This window comes from Triticum aestivum, chromosome 1B, assembly GCF_018294505.1.
Source record: "Triticum aestivum cultivar Chinese Spring chromosome 1B, IWGSC CS RefSeq v2.1, whole genome shotgun sequence".
Classification (NCBI taxonomy): domain Eukaryota; kingdom Viridiplantae; phylum Streptophyta; class Magnoliopsida; order Poales; family Poaceae; genus Triticum; species Triticum aestivum.
Genome location: NC_057795.1, coordinates 169,310,801 through 169,334,794, shown reverse-complemented (window position 1 = coordinate 169,334,794; position 23,994 = coordinate 169,310,801). Strand labels below are relative to the sequence as shown.

Sequence of the window (23,994 nt, the reverse complement as noted above, 5' to 3'; positions counted from 1 at the left end):
TAAGCCTCCCCCAAGCTAGAGCGATACTTTATCCTTCACGAGGCCAAAAATTATATGTTTAATTCCGATCAGGATGAACTAGATGCATAGGATAATTTTTTTGGTGAAATTCCAATTTTAATCGATTCCAGATCCATGATCCAATAGCATCGCATAGCCTATACTATGTCAATGCTTTTCCCTTCAAAGATAAAGTGAAAACATTTTTCTTAACTTCATCTCCGGGTAAACCTGCAAACTTAAATAATCCACAAATTTCATCCACATGTATCAAATGCATATCAGGATGTTCAGTTTCGTCTCCCGAATAAGTATTAGCTAGCAGTTGTTCTATCATACCCGAAGGAATTTCATAACCAATATTTTCAGTAGGTGCAGTAGGTTGAGGGGAAACTAATTATGCTTCCGGTTGAGGTGAAGATACCCCGAACAAACCCCTCAAAGGATTGTTTTCCATAGTAACAAGTGATAGTAAATTTCAGCACATAGTATAAGTTTTTCCTTACCGATTTCCACTTATTAAGAGCACTTCACTCCCTGGCAATGGTGCCAGAAAAGAGTCTTGATGGCCCACAAGTATACGGATCAAATCGTAGTCCTTTCGATAAGTAAGAGTATCGAACCCAACGAGGAGCAGAAGGAAATGACAAGTGGTTTTCAGCAAGGTAATTTCTGCAAGTACTGAAATTGTCGGTAACAGGTAGTTTGATAGCAAGATAATTTGTAATGAGCAAGTAACAGTAATGGTAAGTGAAAGTGCAGCAAGGTAGCCCAATCCTTTTCTGGCAAAGGACAAGCCAAGACAGTCACTTATAATAAGCAAATTGTTCTTGAGGGCACACGGGAATTTCATCTAGCCACTTTCATCATGTTGGTTTGATTTGCGTTCACTACTTTGATAATTTGATATGTGAGTGGATCGGTGCTTGGGTGTTGTTCTTACTTGAACAAACCTCCCACTTATGATTAACCCCCTCGCAAGCATCTGCAACTACGAGAAAAGTATTAAGATAAAATCTAACCATAACAATAAACATATGGAACCAAATCAGTCCCTTACGCAGTAGCATATAAACTAGGGTTTAAGCTTCTATCACTCTAGCAAACCAGCATATAACTACTCCATAGTGCATTATCTTAGGCCCAAAGGTGGTAAAGTGCCATGTAGTCGACGTTCACATGACACCACTAAGGGAATCTCAACATACATATCATCAAAATATCGAACACATATCAAATTCACATGATTACTTGCAACATGACTTCTCCCATGGCCTCAAGAACAAAGGTAACTACTCACAAATGATAATCATGCTCAAGATCAGAGGGGTATTAAATAGCATAATGGACCTGAATATACAATCTTCCACCAAATAAACTATATAGTAATCAACTACAAAATGTAATCAACATTACTAGTCACCCATATGTACCAATCTGAGGTTCCGATACAAAGATTGAACACAAGAGATGAACTAGGGTTTGAGAGGAGAAGGTGTTGTTGAAGATGTTGATGAAGATTGGCCTCCCAAAGATGAGAGGGTTGTTGGTGATGAGGATGACTTTTGATTTCCCCCTCCGGAAGGGAAGTTCCCCGGCGGAATCGCTCTGCCGGAGGGAAAAAGTGCTCCTGCTCAGGTTCGGCCTCGAGACGGTGGCGCTCCATCCCGAAAGTCCTCTCCTTATTTTTTTCTAGGTCAAAATACCTCATATACCAGAAGATGGGCACCGGAGATGGGCTGGCTGCCCACCACCCACCATGGCACACTTGGGGGCTATAGCGTGCCCTGGTGTCTTGTGGGCATCTAGGGACCCCCCCCCCTCGGGCCCTAACCATTGTCACTTTGGGATCTACAGATCAAAACAATAACGCAAGTGCATATAACTAGCAGATAGGATCAAGAACCCAAATATATTCATGAAAACATAGAGGGTTCAGATATGAAATCATGGCATTCGGGCCCTAATGACAAGCGTTAAGCATAGCAAAGTCATAGCAACATCAATCTCAGAGCATAGTGGATACTAGGGATCAAGCCCTAACAAATTGACTCGATTACATGACAAATCTCATCCAACTCCACCACTGTCCAGGAATCCTACAGAGGAATTACTCACTCCTGGTGGTGAGCATCATGGTATTGTTGATGGAGAAGGATTGATGATGACGATGGCGATGAATCTCCCTCTTCGGAGCCCCGAACGAACTCTAGATCAACCTTCCTAATGAAGAACAAGAGGTGGCAGCGGCTCCGTCTCATAAAACATGATGATTCCTTCTCTTTGATTTTTTTCTCCGCGGGACAATATTTATGGAGTTGGAGGTAGGGCAAATGGAGGCTTGCGGGACCCACGAGCTCACAGGGCGTGCCCTGGGTGAAACCCTGAGCTTGTGGCTCTCTGGTGGGCCCCTCCAGTAGTTCTCTTTGCCAATAATTTTTATATATTGTGAAAATAATCTCCGAAGATTTTCAGCCCAATCTGAGAATTTTTTATTTCCGCACAAAAATAACACCATGGCAATTATGCTGAAAACAACTATGATCTGGGTTAGTTTCATTCAAATCACGCAAATTAGAGTCCAAAACAAGAGCAAGATTGTTTGGAAAAGTAGATATGTTTGGGACGTATCAACAAGCAAGGTCTAAACTTGGGGGAGTTGATACGTCCATTTTGCATCATGTTTTCCTGCCGTTATTTATTATGTTTTTGTTTGTTGTTTTACTTTATGATGCAATTCTAATGCCTTTTCTCTCTTATTTTGCAAGTTTCACATGAAGATGGAGATTGCCGACAACTGAATTCTGGACCTGAAAAAGCTACAACAGAGAGAGAGATTCCCCACAACTCCAAATGACCTGAAAATTTATGGAGAATTATTTTGGATTATATAAAAAATACCGGCAGAAGAAATACCAGGAGGGGCCCACCAGAGAGCGATGAGCTCAGAGAGCGCCCCCTAGGGCGCGCCTACTGAGCTCGTGGCCCCACCAGGAGGCCTATGGGGCCCATCTTTCTCCTATATGATGCTATTTGCCATAGAAAAAAATCATAAGAAGACTTTCAGGATGAAGAGCTGCCGTCTCGAGGCGGAACCTGGGCAGGAGCACTTTTGCTCTCTCATACGTCTCCAACGTATCTGTAATTTTTTATTGTTCCATGCTATTATAGTATAGAGCAACGAGCTCAGGGAGCACCCCCTGGGGCGCGCCTACTGAGCTCGTGGCCCCATCAGCAAGCCTCCGGGGCCCATCTTTCTCCTATATGATGATTTTTGTCGTACAAAAAATAATCAGAAAAAGACTTTCAGGATGAAGAGTTGCCGCCTCGAGGCGGAACCTAGGCAGGAGCACCTTCGCTCTCTGATACGTCTCCATCGTATCTAAATTTTTCATTGTTCCATGTTATTATAGTATCAATATTGAATGTTTTATACGCAATCTTATAACATTTTTTGGGACTAACCTATTAACCTACTACCCAGTGCCAGTTCATTTTTTGCTTGTTTTTGGATTTTCAAAAAATCAATATCAGACGAAGTCCAAATGAAAAAAATCTTTGGATTTTTTTCTGGACCAGAAGGGACCATAGAAGGTTCGGGAGGAAGCCAGAAGAGCTACGAGGGAGCGACAAGCTCGTATGGCATGCGCAAGGGGGTGCCCCTTGAGCTTGTGGGCCCCTCGTAGCACGTCTTGACCTAATTCCACCTCTAGAAATTCAGAAATATTCCCAAACCAACAAAGAGCCACCTGAAACACTTTTTCCGCCGTCGCAAGCCTTTGTTCTTCTGCGATCCCATCTGGAGGAGGGTCGATCACAAAGGAATTCTACATCAACCTTTGCTGCCTTATCGATGATGCGTGAGTAGTTTACCACAGACCATAGGTCCATAGCTAGTAGCCAGGTGGTTTCTTCTCTCTCTTTGATATTCAATACCATGTTCTCCTCGATATTCTTGGAGTTCTATCCAATGTAATCTTATTTTCATGTTTGTTGGGATCTAATGAATTGTGGGTTTATAATCTGAATATTCATAAGAAGTAATTGAGTCTTTTCTGAACTTTGTTATGCATAATTGTTATAGCTTTGCATTTCTCTTTGATCTACCCATTTGGTTTGGCCAACTAGATTAATTTATCTTCAGTGGGGGAGGTGCTTTGTGATGGGTTCAATCTTGTGGTGCTCTATCCCAGTGACAGAAAGGGACGTACGTATTTGTATTTTTGTCACTAAGGGTAAAACGATGGGTTTCGTTCATATTGAACGAGTTTGCCATCTTGCTTAAGACGTTACTCTGTTTTTATTAACTCGGTACCCTAGATGCATGCTGGATGGCGGTCGATGGGTGGAGTAATGGTAGTCGATGCAGGCAGGAGTCAGTCTACTTGTCTCGGGTGTGATGCATATATACATGATCATTGCCTTGAATATCGTCATAACTATGCGCTTTTCTATCAATTGCCCAACATTATTCTTTGTTTACCCACCGTATGCTATATGTTCGAGAGAGAAGCCTCTAGTGAAAACTATGGCTCTCGGGTCTACGTTCATCACATATAAAACACAAGAATACCTTGCTACTTATTTTCTTTTGTAATTTATCTATCTACCACTACAAGATTTAATCCTTGCAAGTAACGCAAAAGGGGATTGACAACCCTCTTGTTCGCGTTGGGTGCAAGTATTTGCTTTTGTGTGTGCAGGTGTTGTTCACGAGGCTTTGCGTGATTCTCCTTTTGGTTTGATAAATCTTGGTTCTCACTCAGGGAAATACTTATCTCTATTATACCGCGTGATTCTCATTTTGGTTTGATAAATCTTGGTTCTCACTGAGGGTCTCTACTGTACATCATCTCCTCCCCTCTTCGCGGAAAATCCCAACACAGCTCACAAGTAGCAGGAATAATTTTTGACGCCGTTGCCGGGGAGACATCGTCCAAACCTATCAAGTACCTTCACATAAACTATCGTCCACTTGCTCTTATTTTTATTTACCTTTGCCTCTCATTTTCACCTCCCTCACTTCTATTTTTTTAACACAGAAATATTTTTGTTTGCTTGCTTTGCTCGAAGTTACTACCACGTGTGAACTTGTTATTGCTAAGAGCGAGAGCGAGGATAGTAAAACTCCTAAGATGGAAATTCCCGTAAATTTATACCTTCGTCCTCGAGCCCGCGTGAGCCAGATCCTTCCGTCAAATTTGCCACAGCTCCCGAACTATCTTGATATGTCTTTAAAGCCCCAAACCCTAGCCACCTCAGACACCAGCCAAGGCGAAGGTTAGCCTAGGAGGCAGTGTGGGGGCAAGCTTGAGTCAAGGGAAAGTCGACCAATCATAGCGTCGGATATGGAAACTCATGATGACGTGACGGCGGATGGGCTGGAGAGCCGTAGGTCGCAACCCTATGGAGAGTCATGGGGTTCTACCCATCCGAGAAGGATATATTAGTATAACCTTTAAGCAAACACTAATGTCTACCATACTCTTCCACAATCTCACTTTCCAAACATGACATAATTTATCTACTACTCCATTTTACAGTAGGCCTCTGTTTTGCTTTATCTCAGGGGAGAGCACAAGCATTGGACCTTCAATTTTTAAGCCAAAAACAAGGTCACATCAGTATCCGGACAGCATCACAAAAACCTCTCCTCATCTCCTCTCTGCCGGCCTCTTTTTATTCTCGAGCAAATCCACACAAGCCCTCCCCCTCTCTCTCCCCTCTTTCTCGGTGTGAGTCACAACAGAGCGAGAGAAAGAAAAAAAAAGATGGAGATGGCCATCGACACGCCATCGCCGTCGCCGTCCGTCTCGCCGGCGCCGTCGGCGGCGGCGGGCCGGCAGACGGGCGCGGCCGAGTCGGTGCGGCTCGAGCACCAGCTGGTGCGTGTGCCCCTGGAGGCCCTCAGGGCCACCGCCCGCACCAACCACCGACTCGCCGAGAAGGAGATCGCAGCCGTCCTCTCCTCCGCCTCTTCGGCCGCCGCTCCCCCCGGAGAAAGCGGCTCCGCCGCCGCCGTCGACCACCTCACCTCCCTCGTCTCCCGCCTCCACGGCCTCAAGCGCAAGGCACTGTGCCCCCAAATCCCACACACATCCTCCCATCTCTCGCGCAATCATACTTGCCTCAGAAAGGATCCCAGCTTTCTAGCTAATCAGTTCGTGCTTCTCGATTCTGCTGCAAAGATCGTGTCTCTTTTGTTGTTCCATTTGCTGACAATTTGGTTCCTGATGATGACCATCAGATGGAGGAGGGTGCGAGGGCGGAGGAGCTCCAGGTGCAGAGGTGTCGTGCGCGACTGGACCGGCTGGCCGCCGCCAGTGCCGGTGACGACGCCGAGTGGGAGGAGATACGTCTGAAGCGCATCCTAGTTGATTACATGCTCCGGATGTCCTACTACGACACCGCCACCAAGCTCGCCGAAACCTCTGGCATTCAGGTATAAGAATGGTGCAAGAAGGGCATCCCAACAAGGGATTCTGGTTGATTGCTCGATTCATGTAGCTACATGCTTCTTTTTAGGAAAGTAGAACTATGCAAACCGTGACTAGGGTGAACAGAACCTGGCAGCGAAAGTGCGTCGATGTCTATTTTGCCAAGAAAATTCATGGTTGTTTGAGGATAATACTATATTACTGTAATATATGATATAGAAGCAGCGAGTAGATGGATACCCTGGAGGCCTGTGCTCGGCACGGCTGCCCTGGATGCATCGTTCTGGCACGGGTGAGCTCCCAAGCAAAAGCTCCACGCTTTGTCGGCGACGCCCGCCGCTATCCTTTTCCAGGACGTAGTTGTGGTTCTCCTCTCCGAATCAGAGTACCGGGTGAGGGGTGACGACTCGTGTCTGTTTAGGGCTTGGCAGCGGCGACGCTTGCGCCGTTCTCCCTCTTGAGGGCATTGTCGTGGAGCTTAGGTGTTCTAGGGCGTGATGTGGCGTTGTCTTCAGACCTTTCTGTGTTCTTTGTCGGCAGCGAAGTTGTGTGTGTTTTATGTTGTCCGGTTATCCTAGGATCGGCTGTGTGAGTTGCCTCACTACCTTCTCTTGTTTGGCCGTGTACTTTGGTTTGTGATTTATCTATAAAGCGGGGCAAAAGCCTATTTCGAGAGTAGGTGGATACTAGACTGGCTGGCATATAATTTTGATCTGCATTTAAGAAAATAGCGCAGGGACTGCTCCTCATTCTAATGGAATTACATATCAGTTAAAGCCCAGATAAAATTGAAGAGTCCCTGGACCAACTTCCTTTCCATGGGTACTCCGTCAACTGGTGGTGTTATTCTCTGTATTTGGCTGGGGATCAAGTGTCTCTATGTTGGTGGGGGTGCACTGACACTAACCCACCAGGGTTCGTCTCCTTTGAGGAATTTATTCTGCAGAGTGAATCATTTACTGGTATCTTGGTTCTTCCTCTTTAAGCAATGCCACCGGGTGCTGGTGCCTAGTAGGTCGAGTACTGACTATTTTACTGTTGTCTTGACTAGCTGCATGAATCTACCCCAGTCAAGTTTTGATCTTCTAAGGGTCCCACTAACCGCCCTCCTACATAAGGAGATTTTATCGGTTTCTTATTGCTATATAGGCTTGCAATGCCTTTCTTAGAAGACAGTTGGGTTGTGTTATGTCTATTTAGTCTGCGCTACATCATGGTTTCTGCTTTCATTTGCTTGGATGGTTTTATACAAATTATGCGTAATGGAGATGGCATAATTTAATTTCTCTTCCTTTTGCACCTACCATTATTATTGAGTTGTCCAGCTATAATCCTGACATTCTGCTTTGTGCTTTTGTTTTTCCATAAGGGTTCCACATAACCTCCCTCCTAAATAAGGAGATTTTATCGGTTTCTTATTGCACTATAGACTTGCAATGCCTTTTGTTGAAGAGAGTTGGTCGAAGACAGATGGGTTGTGTTATGTCTATTTATGCTGCTAGCATCACTGTTTCTGCTTTCATTTGCTTGGAAGGTTTTATTCAAATTATGTGTAATGGCGATGGCTTTATTTAATTCTCTTCCTTTTGCACTTACCATTATTATTGAGTTGTCCAGCTATATTCCTGACATTCTGCTTTGCGCGATTTATGTGCCAGTAGACCATGGCATGTTGCTTTGTGCATGCTATTACCTAAACAAGAAGCTAAAATATGAGTTCTCTGTATCGGTTCTAAATGCCTTTTGTGATTATGATAATGAGAGAGTTGTTATCTATTGGATCATGTTTACAAGATAGAACCTATAGCATTTATCTGCAGTCACAGATACTCTTCGGTTCGGAACATAATCATTCAACTGTTTATATGCAGGACCTCGTTGATATTGATGTTTTTCTTGATGCAAAAAGAGTGATTGATTCTCTTCGGAATAAGGAAATAGCTCCTGCTTTAGCTTGGTATGCAGAAAATAAGTCCCGGTTAAAGAAATCAAAGGTTTGTGTTACTTGTGCTATATCATTATTGATGTCTGCCGTTCCCATACCAGTGAGATGGAGTAAAGAATCTCTCCATAGAGCATTGGTGAATGGGATGCTTGCATCGTTTATTAATGATAGTTCTGGTAGCTCATCAATCATGTAGGTTGCTTGTTGAAATTATTCACCTTTGTAACTTCTTAATCACTTTATGCGGTTACAGATAATCTCAGTAATTATAAAATTGTGGCATGATTTTTGTGAAATGCCCGCCTTCATATACTCGAAATCGGAGGATGAAGGTGATTTGTTGCACCTTCATGCGTGAAAACATACAAGCCTAAAGAAAAACTATTATGGGAGGATGCATGGTATATAGCCGAGTAAGGCATCAGTGTGTTCCTCTTTACATTTTTCCATGTAAATAGGACAAAACCATATTTTGCTAGCTTCTGGCTGCCATATAGCACTTCTTTATCTTGACACTTTATTTTGTTCTGGTACATCATAATGTCTTGTTATTGTTTACCCTGCAGAGTAAGCTCGAGTTTTTACTGCGGCTTCAGGAGTTTGTGGAACTAGTCAAGGCTAAGAACTTCCTGCAGGCTATATCATATGCTCGGAAATACCTTGCTCCCTGGGGGTCTACCCACATGAAAGAATTGCAGCGTGTTACGGCAACACTGGTTTTTAGAAGCAGTACAAACTGTGCTCAATACAAGGTTAGCAGCATTGTCTATGTCCTCTTGTTTTGTTGTGCCTGCATCAGAAATATGATAGCAGCTGGACTAAGATGTTGGTGCTTAAGCATCATTGGAAAATTGGGCTCCTTGTACCTTGCTGATACCGTCTGTTTTACTCGCAGGTCTTATTTGAGCAAAATCAGTGGGATTCTCTTGTGGATCAGTTTAAGCAAGAATTCTACAAACTATATGGCATGACGCTTGAGCCGTTGCTAAACATCTACCTGCAAGCAGGCCTGACAGCTCTCAAGACTCCGTATCCTTTACATGATCGATACTTTTCTTTTCTTTTTCACTGGTTACAAGCTCCAAATCTGCTTCGAAGGCAATATCTTGTTTACCCTCCTTGACCTTGCAAAGATTCTGCTTTGAGGGCAACTGCCCCAAAGAAGACCCCTTGTCACTGGACGGCTTCCGGAAACTCGCAGAGCCGCTGCCCTTCTCAAAGCAGCACCACTCGAAGCTTGTCTGCCACATAACCAAGGAACTGATGGACACCGAGAATCCGCCGCTTGTCCTGCCTAACGGCTACGTGTATAGCACCAAGGTAAGTGCCGAGCCGACCCACTTCTGCTCCCCCCAAATCTTGATACCCCAACCATTCACACTGAATCCAGAACTTAAAATTTGCTGTTTGTGTTGTCCGGTGTTGCAAATCCCAGGCCCTTGATGAGATGGCCAAGAAGAATGGGGGCAAGATCATATGCCCAAGGACAGGAGAAGAATGCAACTACACCGACCTTGTCAAGGCTTACATCTCATGATCATGGTGACCCCTTCGTAGCTCGTCTTGGGTGATGGATGATTGATGAGAATTGCCAGTCTGGATGTACATAGAATGAATGGATGGATCTGAACATTGTCGTGCGGTTATTTTGAGTTGTAGTGCAAAGCAAAAGAACCCACCGAAATTGAAACCGCAGATTGCACTTTTCCATCGGTTAATTTTCCTGGTTGAATGGATGAATTTCTGCCGAATTTAAACATTCAAAAGGATGTTAGGGCATCTCCAATGCCGACCCTCAAACTGTCGGTACTTCCATCCTGCCGCTCTTCACTAAATTCCCGTCCTTTTCTTCACTCTCTTTTTCCCTCCCGCCACCGACCCATGGACCCGAAGGAGACCCTGCCAGAGACGGAGGCGATGGAGGATCCGAGCATCTCGCTCGCCCGAAAGATCAACTCGGAGTCACGGCAAAAATCGTGTCAAAGCGAAGGCCGCAAAGAAGAAAAAACTCAAGAAGCGGAAGGCTGGCAGAGGGCGCGCTGGTGGCGGACGAGGCGGTGTGCGTGCGGTCGCTAACGTGGTGGAGGTCGAGGCGGTGGGGCCTCGTCGACCGTGTAGACACCGCCACGGGCGGAACATTATAAGGCCTTGTACTTCTACACCGCCAAGCAGCTTGCTAGGCAGTCCCCGGCATCCCCTGTCGTGCGGTTCATCATCAATATCAACACGGTGCCGCTGCTTTTCTTTGAGTGTTCGTCCCCGCCGCTTGTCCGGACGCGGACGATGGGTGTGGAGTGTTCACTAGTATGCCAAAAGTGAGAGAGTCGGCGTACGACGACGCGAACAGGGAGATGTACGGGATGATCCACAAGGGAGGCGATGGAGGAGGTTCCTATGAGGGCGGGTAGGTGGATGACTCGGAGCCCACCGAGTCCAACATCTACAACCAGCTGGGTACGCGGCAGTACACCCAGTCCGGCACCTACACCCACCCGGGCACGCATCAGGACTACAACCAGTTGGGCACGGACACACAACAACATGATTGGGCCATCGAATAGCAGCAGGAGGAGGAGGACGGCGAGGATGATGATCCACATGATTTCAATGGCGATTCAAATAAGAGGGGTAGAGGAGAAAGCTTCAACACGCGAGAGGACAAGCTGTTGTGCAATGCATGGTTGGCCACTAGCCTGATCTGATCCATGACACAGAGCAAAATGGCACAATCTTTTGGGCTAACTTCATACATGGTTCCATGAACACAAACATTTTGCGCCTACTCTGACGCGGTCATCCCCAACCGTAAATCGAAGTCCCTGAACCATCGATGGTACACCATCCAAGAGCTGTGTCGAAGTATTGCGGCTACTTGAGACAATTCATGGCGCGGTGGCCTAGTGGTGCCCAGATCACCGAGCAAGTAAGTTGTTAATATGTGTACAACACTTGTCGGACATGGATTGTTTTGTAAATCATTTGTAGCCGGATATGCATAGTTTTGTAGTCGAATATGCATAATTTTGTAGCCGAATATATAAGCGTTATTGTGTAGATCATGTGCAACCTGATATGCATAGTTGTGTAGATATGCATAGTTTTGTAGCCGGGTATATATGCATTGCTGTGTAGGTCATTTGTAGCCGGATATGCATAGTTTTGTACTTTCTCCATTCCACAATGTAGTGCGCGTAGATTTTTTGGGAAGTCCAACTTTATAGACTTTTACCAAGTTTGTAGAGTAAAACATATTCATGTTGAATACTAAATATATATCCTTAGATACATCACAAGACGTACTTTCATATTGTATATATTTGGTATTGTTGATATAAACAGCTTTCTCTACAAACTTGATTAAAGTTTTGTAAAGTTTGACTTTCCTGAAAATTTGTATGCATTACATTATGGAACGGAGGAAGTATATCATTTGTAGCTGGATATGCATAGTTTTGTAGTCGGATATATATGCATTGTTGTGTAGGTCATTTGTACCCGGATATGCATTTTTTAGATCATTTGTAGCCGGATATGCATAATTTTGTAGCCGGATATGTATGCATTGTTGTGTAGATCATTTGTAGCTGGATATGCATAGTTTTGCGGCCAGATATGTATGCATTGTTGTGTAGATCATTTGTAGCCGAACATGCATAGTTTTGCAGCCGGATAAGCATAGTTGACAATGTTTTATTTTAGAGTCTTCTCGTGCATGTAGTGTGTTCAAGAAACTGGAGAAAAAAAATCACCATCATGCATTGTTGGTTGAAGTTGAATGGACAACCCAAGTGGAACCTACATATTGACAAGACCGTCATTCAAGGCACCGAGAAAGAAACCGATGATCCAACCGACCCAACAAATGAACCGCCTAAGAAAGTTATAAGAAGGTTCTGGAGAAAGAAATGGGAGGAGGAGAAGGCGAAGCGAGAAAGTGTGGCGGCCAAGATGACAAAGAGGTTTGAAGACATCTTGACAAACAAGGAGGCATACATCAAGCGCTCTGACATTAAGAGGAAGAAAAGGTGGAGAAGTTTGACTTGTTGATGAAGGCGATCGAGAAAAAACTACAAGCTTGAACATAAGAGGGCCATGATCGAATAGAAGAAGGCCAAACTCGAGGAGAAGGTGGAAATCGCAACCGCTTTGGAGGACACGAAGATGCTCACCTTCAAGGTGACATAATTGAATGACGACGCAAGAATGATCATGCAAGCCGCCGCTTCAAGATGCTGCAGTGGCAGGAGAATGATATGGGGAGGGCGGAGCATGAGGAGATCGAGGCGATAGAGAAGTAGGCGGATGCCGAAGCGGAGGCGGCCTACATGGCGGCGACGGCATATTGAACGTAGAGTCTCGGATTGACGATCCGACAAGACAAAATGCACAGACTGCCATACTGATATTCTTTCGTGATCTAACATGTAAAAATTAAGCATACTTGTCTCCTTTGGGCAGTGATCATCTGATGATGTAATCCAGCGCACACTATGGATCAGACATATTTGAATTTCAAATTGCCTTTTACTGGTGGACATATAGTGGCTAGCATTGGATGACCGGCTCTCGCACCCGTGTCCATGTTGGCCCCCCATTCCTCGGTCGAATGCAATGTTCGATTTACGGGTTAGTGTTGGAGTACACTTGTGAGAAATCAACTCCTCTACGAGAAATAAAACTTCTTTTCCTTTAGGAAATATAGTAGAAATGAATCCCCTTCAGTGAACTTCTTGGCGTCTATACGGAGATATTTTTTTTTGAGAATGGATATATTTTTCTTTGAGGACAATAAAATGAACTTTTTTTAGGGAAATAAAATGAACTGATTTTTTATTTTTTTTAGAACATAGACGTCAGGGACGTCCGGCTTTAAATTAATAAAGCCCACAAACTTAGGCAGAGTATGACAACCACAGGACCAGAACAAAAAGAGCCTTGAGAGGCGAAAGTTAAAGGGAAAGACCGCTAGATGTAAAGTTGCGGTACAAGGCAATCAGCCCAGAAACTATGAGCACGCAGGCTCAGAAGGTGCGAGGACCAAAAGGGGGCTGCCCAACCCTATGCGTCAGCCAACACATCAGACGGCGGATCCCGTGACTCGGAGTAGACGACGCGAAGACGGCAAATAGCTTGGCGGTGTAGATCAGAGTCCTGTTGTCTTCCCAGCGGCGCCCACTGCTGCAAGAACACGATGCATTTGAAGATGACGTCAGCGGGGTGCGAGGGAAACACACCCTCAATTGTAAACTTGTTATGAATATTCCAAATAGCCCATAGCATAGCCGCCGCACAAGTCCACATGACCCTACGAGACGAGCCTTGAACCAGAGACAAGGCAGTCACGAGCTCAGATCGGGAGCGCAGATCCCAATCCACTCCCGCGGCCGCACGGACCGCGCTCCAGGCAAAACGAGCCAGAGAGCACCGGAAGAAAGCGTGGTCAGCGTTCTCCGGAACCCCACACAGCGCACAGGGGCCGAAGGCGGGACCGTTGCGCTTAGCGAGGTTAATAGAGGTAGGAAGGCGATCTTGGCAAAGTTGCCAGAGGAAAACCTTGATTTTTAGCGGGATTTTAGCCTTCCAGAGCCCCGTCGCCGCCGACAGGATCTGGCCGCGGGAGAGCTCTCTGTACAAGGATTTGACAGAGAATTTGCCAGAGCTCGTAAGCCTCCACAAGATCGAATCCGCAGAATCCGACAATCGAACGTCCGCTAGCAGATCCTGAAGGCGATCCCAAAAAATGAACTGATTGAGAGTGGAAATCTTGGAGCCAAAGCCCACATAAAATGGGCCACCCAAGCCTAGTCAATCCACACGCCAGCCCAAAAGTACCGTCCACCCAGGGAGCCCAGACGCCCATTCTCCTTATAAAGCTAGACTGCTCCAGGCGTCCCAAACCCTAGCCTCCACTCCGCCCCCTAACCCAAACCCTACCCCGCCGCCGCCGTCGCCGCCGCAGCGCGCGGAGGCGACCTCGCACCGCCGCCAAGATGCAGATCTTCGTGAAGACCCTGACGGGCAAGACCATCACGCTGGAGGTGGAGTCCTCGGACACCATCGACAACGTCAAGGCCAAGATCCAGGACAAGGAGGGCATCCCGCCGGACCAGCAGCGCCTCATCTTCGCCGGTAAGCAGCTCGAGGACGGCCGCACCCTCGCCGACTACAACATCCAGAAGGAGTCCACCCTCCACCTGGTGCTCCGCCTCCGCGGCGGCGCCAAGAAGCGCAAGAAGAAGACCTACACCAAGCCCAAGAAGCAAAAGCACAAGCACAAGAAGGTGAAGCTCGCCGTCCTCCAGTTCTACAAGGTCGACGACGCCACCGGCAAGGTGACCAGGCTCAGGAAGGAGTGCCCCAACGCCGACTGCGGCGCCGGCACCTTCATGGCCAACCACTTCGACCGCCACTACTGCGGCAAGTGCGGCCTCACCTACGTCTACAACCAGAAGGCTTAGAGGTGGCTCGCGTTTGCTCTGCTCTTTTTACCTACCTATCGAGAATCGAACTCATTTAGATGTGTCCCGTTTGTCTTTTAAACTGAAACCTTGAGTATCATGTTTCCTGAATATTTCATCGCATACTGCTGTAGTGCGATGCGTGCTTAAATTTTGGTGTCCGTATGCTATCAGTCCAAATGCTTTTAATCTATCCCATGTCGGCTTTCTTATTCTATGCTTTGCTGATCTTAATAAGGTGGTGGGATCACGAAAAATGTATCCTGTTGATACATGTGTTCTTTGGCTTATAACCTTTATGGCAGGTGTTTGTAGATTAGTCAATAGCTATGCAGGGCTTACATGTGGATGACGACTATTTTTGCTATTGCTGTTCTGTTATGTGTTGATTCTTTGAGGTGTGTGATCTTTGTCACTTGCAAGTAGAATTCAGTTCAATCCAAGCGATTTTGTGGTTGGTTTGTTCTTGATATGTGTTAGTTCATACATAGATGTGTCAGAAACTGCTATATGTAGTCTGTTATCTTGGCTGTAGACAATTGCAGTGCGATGATTGCTAGTGTGGAGCATAGTGCTGCCTTGTGGTTTGGCCATCAGTTTGTGTGTAAACCTTTCACCATTGCCAACGTTTGGTGGTCTGCCGTGCCAATATTTCTGTCGGTTTACAGTTGTAGATGTGAGTTTTGCTGTCCTCTTGGGATGTGACGAGGCATCAGTCACCCTACATAATCTGTAGATCTGTATTTACAATTGCTGACGTAGTCAGTAACCTGGTTCAGTATCTCGGTAGGTTCTGGTTCAGTATCTCGGTAGGTTTAGCCAACTTGGTTTCAGGAATTGGCAACGCTTTTTAGGCAACCGTGTCAAATGCTGGCGATGTTTGCGGATGAAACATGTGACAGATTTTCACGTCTGTCTCCGTCTAAGCCTAGGGTTGTTGTTTATGCAAGTGTGTAGCATGAAGTTGTAGCTTCAGAGTAGAATCCGCTTCTAGATTGTGGTCGTGCAATTTCATTGACGCTCCAACCAGCGGCAGCGTTACTAAACCAGCGAGAACCCAGTTGGTGTTATTTGGTTGCTGTGAACGCAACGCAGCTTACGTATTAATACCTATTTTTTTATGGCTTGTTCTGTTATTTAAGGGATTTAACCCTTGCCTGATCTAATCGCAGGCAGTTGCGTTGGTTCCTCGTAGTGGTGAGTAAAACTTAGCAGTAGACATGTTTGGTAGCTCTGGCTCCTAACTCAGCTGAGCCGGGGCAACTCCTAGGTGTTTTGGTTAGACATTTTCAGCCCCTTGCCTGATTACACCGTAAGCGTTACATGCGTTTGTTTCACATGTGCTGTAATTAGGCCCCATGTAGGTCGATACCGCTCACCGCCAGGCTGGATCAAAAACTAGGCCTCAGGCCTCCCCCTTTCCGTGCATTAGATCAAAAGCCCGGTGAGTTCCGCGTTGGGAACAGAATACACAGCCCGGAGCAAGGGAAGGAAGCGCGGAAAAGGAAGTTGGTGGACTGATGAGGGATCGAAGTACCGGAAGCTCACGGCTCTCTTCACAGCTGGGAGGCGATCAAAGCTGTCTGAGCCGTAGTTTTTGCCGCAGTGCTGCCTACTTTCTGCTCCTGCCCTTGTCTTTTGCGTTGTCGAGTTCCTCTCACGGCACCCAAATCACGTTTGTGTTTGCGTTTACAGTGCGGAACCAAACACCTCCCTGAGTTAAAAAAGAAATCAAAGAAGACATCGCCGACCAATTCACTGCACCTAATCTCACAACGCCTCCCTCATCGAGCTCACCATTCCCATTCTGTCTCATTATGCATTCGACCTGGGATGCGTTGCCACTACGCCTACAACTTACCATTCGCAATTTGCTGTCCACCGCCAGAGTCGCAAAGCTTATCGTCCCGAGCACCAGAGCCGCCGCCTCCCCTTGCTCGGTTGTCGTTGCCATTGTCTACCTCGATGCTTCAAGCTTGGAGCTCCTTTGGCCGATTGAATGCCCAACAGTCTTCCTCTTGCCATTGTCTACCTCTCGTCGAGGGCAGAGGAGTTGAGGATCCGAGGGGATCCAGAGGGTTATTGAATATGCTTACTTTGTACTCCCTCCGTTTTGAAATACTTGTCAGAGAAATGGTTGTAACTAGACGTATTTTAGTTCTAGATATATCCATTTTTATCCATTTCTCCGATAAGTATTTCTGGACGGAGGGAGTAGTCATTTCTCATTGCGAAGCTTTGTGATGGCAACATCTTATGCTACTTATTGTCTCCCTCTTTAATTACTTACCACATCATAGTTTATGGTGTCGTGCTCCTAGCTACGGGAATCTGCACATCTTCATCTCCGCCGCGTTGTGTTGGTGAGATTGATCTCGTCCATTCATTTTCATAGTGTTATTGGGTGTGTTAGTTATGATATTTTTTGGTTTTATATGATAGACCTTTACTCGTCCAAATACATATGGCCCCAAAATGGGTCGAAATTAAATGGGCCAAACAACATGAGATGACCTAGTAAATTCTAATAAGCCTTTGTTGGGCCAACACTTCCTTGATGGCTAGGATGACAAGTAGACTAACAACGCTATCATGACGCCGTTAACAGCGGGTGCCACATGCCAGTATTCTGCCATGTCAACCGGTCACCCGGGAAAAAACACTTCCATGACACGTCTTTTTTGTCATGGAAAAGCACGCTTCAATAACAAAAATTGACTTTTGTCATTGAAGTGATCTACGATAGATAAGGTATAACATCTTGAATCTGTCGTAGATTTGTCATTAATGCACATCGATGACAAAAACCACCTTCTATCATGAAGGTGTATTGTCATGGATGTGTTTTTAGTGTAGTAGATATATGACATCAACGCTCTAAAGTATCGCGTCAGTTTATGTGATGTTGTGGGGGCAAACGTTGGGTTGCCCAGTGTCTCTGTAAGGACGACATTCTTGGTCGGATTCGGGCTGGTCGGATTCGGGCCCTTGATCAGCCCTCAGACTCCTATGGCCTTACCACTGAAGAGTGCTTCAACGGTGTGCCTTGAGGTCTCCCTTTTGGAAATCTACAAGGGTGATGAGATATTCTAGCAGCAGCGGAGCCGCCAGAATTGGTTACTGAAGGGTGATGCAAACACCACCTACTTTCATGCCATTGTGAATGGGAGAAGGCGGAAGTGCTCCATCTCGTGCATGTGAGGAGACGATGTTCTCCCGGAGGAGTCCAAGGACATTTTCGCCTACATTTACCCCTTCTATAAGGAGTTATTCTCGGTAGAACCCCGATCAGTGGTCAACGACTATTGGCATGAGGGGGAAAGGTCTCAGCCACCGAGAATGCAGATCTCACCTTCCCATTCTTGACCGAGGAGGCTAATCGGGCTATCATGGAGATGAAGGCACCCCTCTCTTTAACCTTCTAGTTGATGCTTTTCCAGTTATCTTGGAGAAGGCCAAGATAGCTAGTTACATATCTGGTGTGGTAGGGAAAATTGTCCCAAGCAGGGTATCACCTCAAGTTCATGGTAACACCTTGGTCATGGTAGAGGGAACGAAACCTAGCATTGTCTACCTCAAGTTACCACTTATACTTTGAGGCTATGTGTGGTCTCAAGATCAACTTCAGAAGAGCGAAGTGGTGGTCACGAGTTACCCTCCCAAGGATCAACCACAAATGCATGACACTGGGAACAAAAGATAGGCAAATCGATTCCAATGTGATACATGCATGAACGGTACCTAAAATTAAAATGTAAAATAAAATTGAAATAATATGAACCATCTAATTTCCATGAAGTCAACAAGCGTAGACCAGCGTGAGTATGACAATGATGAGTAGATTATGCTTCAGTTGGCACTAACTAGACTCATGGATGGTACCTAGAAGCAACAATGAAATAGTAAAATATAGGGAAAAGTGTATGAAAACCCGGTGACAAACATACGTGTCACCCGACAAGAAAGATTGGCGGCTCAATTCCAGTGTGATACATACCGTGAGAAGGAAGCAAAGAAATGTTCCTCCGTAATAAAAGTCAAAAGAAATATATCATATAAAGTAATATACAATAAATCATTTCAGTTGTGATAAAAGATACGAGACCTAACAAAACAATATGCAAGTAACTGGATAGAAAAAAAGGAAATGTTTTCAAATCTGCTATTAATATGCAATATTTCTAACAGAAATTTTAGAATGACCACGATGATTACTGTATAGTGATTGTTTATTAACATAAGTCGAAGAAAGCTACCAAGGGTCCAAGCAAAAGCTATCTCGCTCAACATAAGTTGAAACAAGTCTTCATGGTCAACAAGTCAAAGGATATAAGAAAATAAAAGACCAAGTCAAAGATGGAGGCAAGGAAGCAAAGAAGCTCAAGCCTATGAAGAGAAGCCTTCATAAAGTCAAAGGAATTCTACCTCCCATGGGTCACAATCTTTCTACAGCCCAATGGGAGCATGACTCATGGACTAAAGATAGTTTTACCCTCTCACGTCCTCATCTTAAGGGTAGCCTTGTTCATTTGTCAATCACACCTAGGTTATCAATAGCCCCAATGAGCTCGTAACACATTCACTCCCATTTGAATAAACTCAAGAGGAGAGTCATTCCCTCTCCCTCTCCTCAGAACCAAGGTATGAAAGGGGGTTAGGTTTCGGAGTCCAAGGGATGTTGTAAGGCTTGGACCGTCAGGAGTCGTGGGGCTTCAACAACGTGAATGTTCTGAACCATAGTATGTCAAGTCCTTTCCGAACGACTCATATAACATAGGTCATATGTTCCCACAAGGCGACTGCAACTATTCAAGAAACATTGTTGTGTTACTTTGTCGATGTACAATTACCTTCGTTCGTATGGAGATGAATTGAAACTCCTCCCGCTCCCCGCCGCTCCCCCTCCACCCCTGCTACTACCTACGCCGGCGCCGGCCGCTGGTGTGCCCCTCTGGCCTTGCTCGGCCTCCCCTCTGGTCGGGCCGTGTCGCCCCCTCGCCCCTGCCACGCCGGCGCTCCCGCGTTTCGTCCAGTCTAGCCTTGTTGCGCTCAGGTGCGCTCTCCGCGTCGACAAGGATCTTGCGCTTGCTCAGTCAACCTCATTGGTAGCCTCCTTGAGCTTGCCGGTCACTGTTGGAAATATGCCCTAGAGGCAATAATAAATTGATTATTATTATATTTCCTTGTTCATGATAATCGTTTATTATTCATGCTAGAATTGTATTGATAGGAAACTCAGATACATGTGTGGATACATAGACAACACCATGTCCCTAGTAAGCCTCTAGTTGACTAGCTCGTTAATCAATAGATGGTTACGGTTTCCTGACCATGGACATTGGATGTCGTTGATAACGGGATCACATCATTAGGAGAATGATGTGATGGACAAGACCCAATCCTAAGCCTAGCACAAGATCATGTAGTTCGTATGCTAAAGCTTTTCTAATGTCAAGTATCATTTCCTTAGACCATGAGATTGTGCAACTCCCGGATACCGTAGGAGTGCTTTGGGTGTGCCAAACGTCACAACGTAACTGGGTGGCTATAAAGGTACACTACGGGTATCTCTGAAAGTGTCTGTTGGGTTGGCACGAATCGAGATTGGGATTTGTCACTCCGTGTAAACGGAGAGGTATCTCTGGGCCCACTCGGTAGGACATCATCATAATGTGCACAATGCGACCAAGGGGTTGATCACGGGATGATGTGTTACGGAACGAGTAAAGAGACTTGCCGGTAACGAGATTGAACAAGGTATCGGTATACCGACGATCGAATCTCGGGCAAGTAAAATACCGCTAGACAAAGGGAATTGTATACGGGATTGATTGAGTCCTTGACATCGTGGTTCATCCGATGAGATCATCGTGGAACATGTGGGAGCCAACATGGGTATCCAGATCCCGCTGTTGGTTATTGACCGGAGAACGTCTCTGTCATGTCTGCATGTCTCCCGAACCCGTAGGGTCTACACACTTAAGGTTCGATGACGCTAGGGTTATAAAGGAAGCTTGTATGTGGTTACCGAATGTTGTTCGGAGTCCCGGATGAGATCCCGGACGTCACGAGGAGTTCCGGAATGGTTCGGAGGTAAAGATTTATATATAGGAAGTCCTGTTTCGGCCATCGGGACAAGTTTCGGGGTCATCGGTATTGTACCGGGACCACCGGAAGGGTCCCGGGGGCCCACCGGGTGGGGCCACCTGCCCCGGGGGGCCACATGGGCTGTAGGGGGTGCGCCTTGGCCTACATGGGCCAAGGGCACCAGCCCCTAGAGGCCCATGCGCCAAGATATAGGAAAAAGGGGAGAGTCCTAAAGGGGGAAGGCACCTCCGAGGTGCCTTGGGGAGGATGGACTCCTCCCCCCCCTCTTAGCCGCACCACTTCCTTGGAGGAGGGGGCAAGGCTGCGCCTCCCCCCTCTCCCCTGCCCCTATATATAGTGGAGGGGAGGGAGGGCATCCATACCTGAGCCCTTGGCGCCTCCCTCCCTCCCGTGACACCTCCTCCTCTCCCATAGGTGCTTGGCGAAGCCCTGCAGGATTGCCACGCTCCTCCATCACCACCACGCCGTTGTGCTGCTGCTGGATGGAGTCTTCCTCAACCTCTCCCTCTCTCCTTGCTGGATCAAGGCGTGGGAGACATCGTCGAGCTGTACGTGTGTTGAACGCGGAGGTGCCGTCCGTTCGGCACTAGGATCATCGGTGATCTGAATCACGACGAGTACGACTCCATCAACCCCGTTCACTTGAACGCTTCCGCTTAGCGATCTACAAGGGTATGTAGATGCACTCTCCTTTCTACTCGTTGCTGGTCTCTCCATAGATAGATCTTGGTGTTACGTAGGAAATTTTTGAATTTCTGCTACGTTCCCCAACAGTGGCATCATGAGCTAGGTCTATTGCGTAGATTCTTTGCACGAGTAGAACACAAAGTAGTTGTGGGCGTCGATATTGTTCAATATGCTTGCCGTTACTAGTCTTATCTTGATTCGGCGGCATCGTGGGATGAAGCGGCCCGGACCAACCTTACACGTACGCTTACGTGAGACCGGTTCCACCGACAAACATGCACTAGTTGCATAAGGTGGCTGGCGGGTGTCTGTCTCTCCCACTTTAGTCGGATCGGATTCGATGAAAAGGGTCCTTATGAAGGGTAAATAGCAATTGGCATATCACGTTGTGGTTCATGCGTAGGTAAGAAACGTTCTTGCTAGAAACCCATAGCAGCCACGTAAAACATGCAAACAACAATTAGAGGACGTCTAACTTGTTTTTGCAGGGTATGCTATGTGATGTGATATGGCCAAAGGATGTGATGAATGATATATGTGATGTATGAGATTGATCATGTTCTTGTAATAGGAATCACGACTTGCATGTCGATGAGTATGACAACCGGCAGGAGCCATAGGAGTTGTCTTTATTTATTTGTGACCTGCGTGTCAACTTAAACGTCATGTAATTACTTTACTTTATTGCTAACCGTTAGCCATAGTAGTAGAAGTAATAGTTGGCGAGGCAACTTCATGAAGACACGATGATGGAGATCATGACGATGGAGATCATGGTGTCATGCCGGTGACGATGATGATCATGGAGCCCCGAAGATGGAGATCAAAAGGAGCAAAGTGATGATGGCCATATCATGTCACTATTTGATTGCATGTGATGTTTATCATGTTTATACATCTTATTTGCTTAGAACGACGGTAGTAAATAAGATGATCCCTTACAACAATTTCAAGAAGTGTTCTCCCCTAACTGTGCACCGTTGCGACAGTTCGCTGTTTCAAAACATCACGTGATGATCGGGTGTTTTATTCAGACGTTCAAATACAACGGGTGTTGACGAGCCTAGCATGTACAGACATGGCCTCGGAACACACGCGAAACACTTAGGGTTAACTTGACGAGCCTAGCATGTACAGACATGGCCTCGGAACACGGAGACCGAAAGGTCGAGCATGAGTAGTATAGAAGATACGATCAACATGAAGATGTTCACCGATGATGACTAGTCCGTCTCACGTGATGATCGGACACGGCCTAGTTTGACTCGGATCATGTAATCACTTAGATGACTAGAGGGATGTCTATCTGAGTGGGAGTTCATAAGATGAACTTAATTATCCTGAACATAGTCAAAAGGTTTTTGCAAATTATGTCGTAGCTCACGCTATAGTTCTACTGTTTAGATATGTTCCTAGAGAAAAAATTAGTTGAAAGTTGATAGTAGCAATTATGCGGACTAGGTCCGTAAACTGAGGATTGTCCTCATTGCTTCATAGAAGTCTTATGTCCTTAATGCACCGCTCAGTGTGCTGAACCTCGAACGTTGTCTGTGGTTGTTGCGAACATCTGACATACACGTTTTGATAACTACGTGATAGTTCAGTTAAACGGTTTAGAGTTGAGGCACCAACGACGTTTTTGAAACATCGCGAAACATATGAGATGTTTTGAGGGCTGAAATTGGGATTTCAGGCTCGTGCCCATGTCAAGAGGTATAAGACCTCCGATGACTTTCTTAACCTGCAAACTAAGGAGAAAAGCTCAATTGTTGAGCTTGTGCTCAGATTGTCTGAGTACAACAATCATTTGAATCGAGTGGGAGTTGATCTTCCAGATAAGACAGTGATGGTTCTCCAAAGTCATTGCCACCAAGCTGTTAGAGCTTCGTGATGAACTATAACATATCAGGGATAGATATGATGATCCTTGAGGTATTCGCGATGTTTGACACCGCGAAAGTAGGAATCAAAAAGGAGCATCAATTGTTGATGGTTGGTGAAACCACTAGTTTCAAGAAGGGCAAGGGCAAGAAGGGATACTTCATGAAACGGCAAATCAGTTGCTGCTCTAGTGAAGAAACCCAAGGTAAAACCCAAACCCGAGACTAAGTGCTTCTATAATAAGGGGAACAACCACTAGAGCAGAATTACCCTAGATACTTGGTAGATAAGAAGGCTGGCAAGGTCGATAGAAGTATATTGGATATACATTGTGTTAATGTGTACTTTGCTAGTACTCCTAGTAGCACCAGGGTATTAGATACCGGTTCGGTTGCTAAGTGTTAGTAACTCGAAATAAAGGCTACGGAATGAACGGAGACTAGCTAAAGGTGAGCTGACGATATGTGTTGGAAGTTTT

At 45.9% G+C, this 23,994-nt stretch overlaps 2 protein-coding genes across 2 annotated transcripts; both read left to right on the top strand.

Annotated features, from left to right (window-relative positions):
* Window positions 1-5,687: 5,687 nt before the first annotated feature.
* Window positions 5,688-10,141, top strand: LOC123114070 (protein MAEA homolog). The gene is made up of 7 exons (XM_044535436.1): window positions 5,688-6,071; window positions 6,248-6,442; window positions 8,309-8,431; window positions 8,949-9,134; window positions 9,278-9,411; window positions 9,516-9,702; window positions 9,818-10,141. The coding sequence occupies exons 1-7, from the start codon at window positions 5,772-5,774 to the stop codon at window positions 9,917-9,919; spliced, it is 1,227 nt and encodes a 408-aa protein (XP_044391371.1). The 5' UTR covers window positions 5,688-5,771; the 3' UTR covers window positions 9,920-10,141.
* Window positions 10,142-14,273: 4,132 nt separating this feature from the next.
* On the top strand, window positions 14,274-15,055 carry LOC123114060 (ubiquitin-40S ribosomal protein S27a). Its single transcript, XM_044535427.1, has one exon. It carries the CDS (start codon window positions 14,373-14,375, stop codon window positions 14,838-14,840), a length of 468 nt encoding a protein of 155 aa, XP_044391362.1. The 5' UTR covers window positions 14,274-14,372; the 3' UTR covers window positions 14,841-15,055.
* Window positions 15,056-23,994: the final 8,939 nt, after the last annotated feature.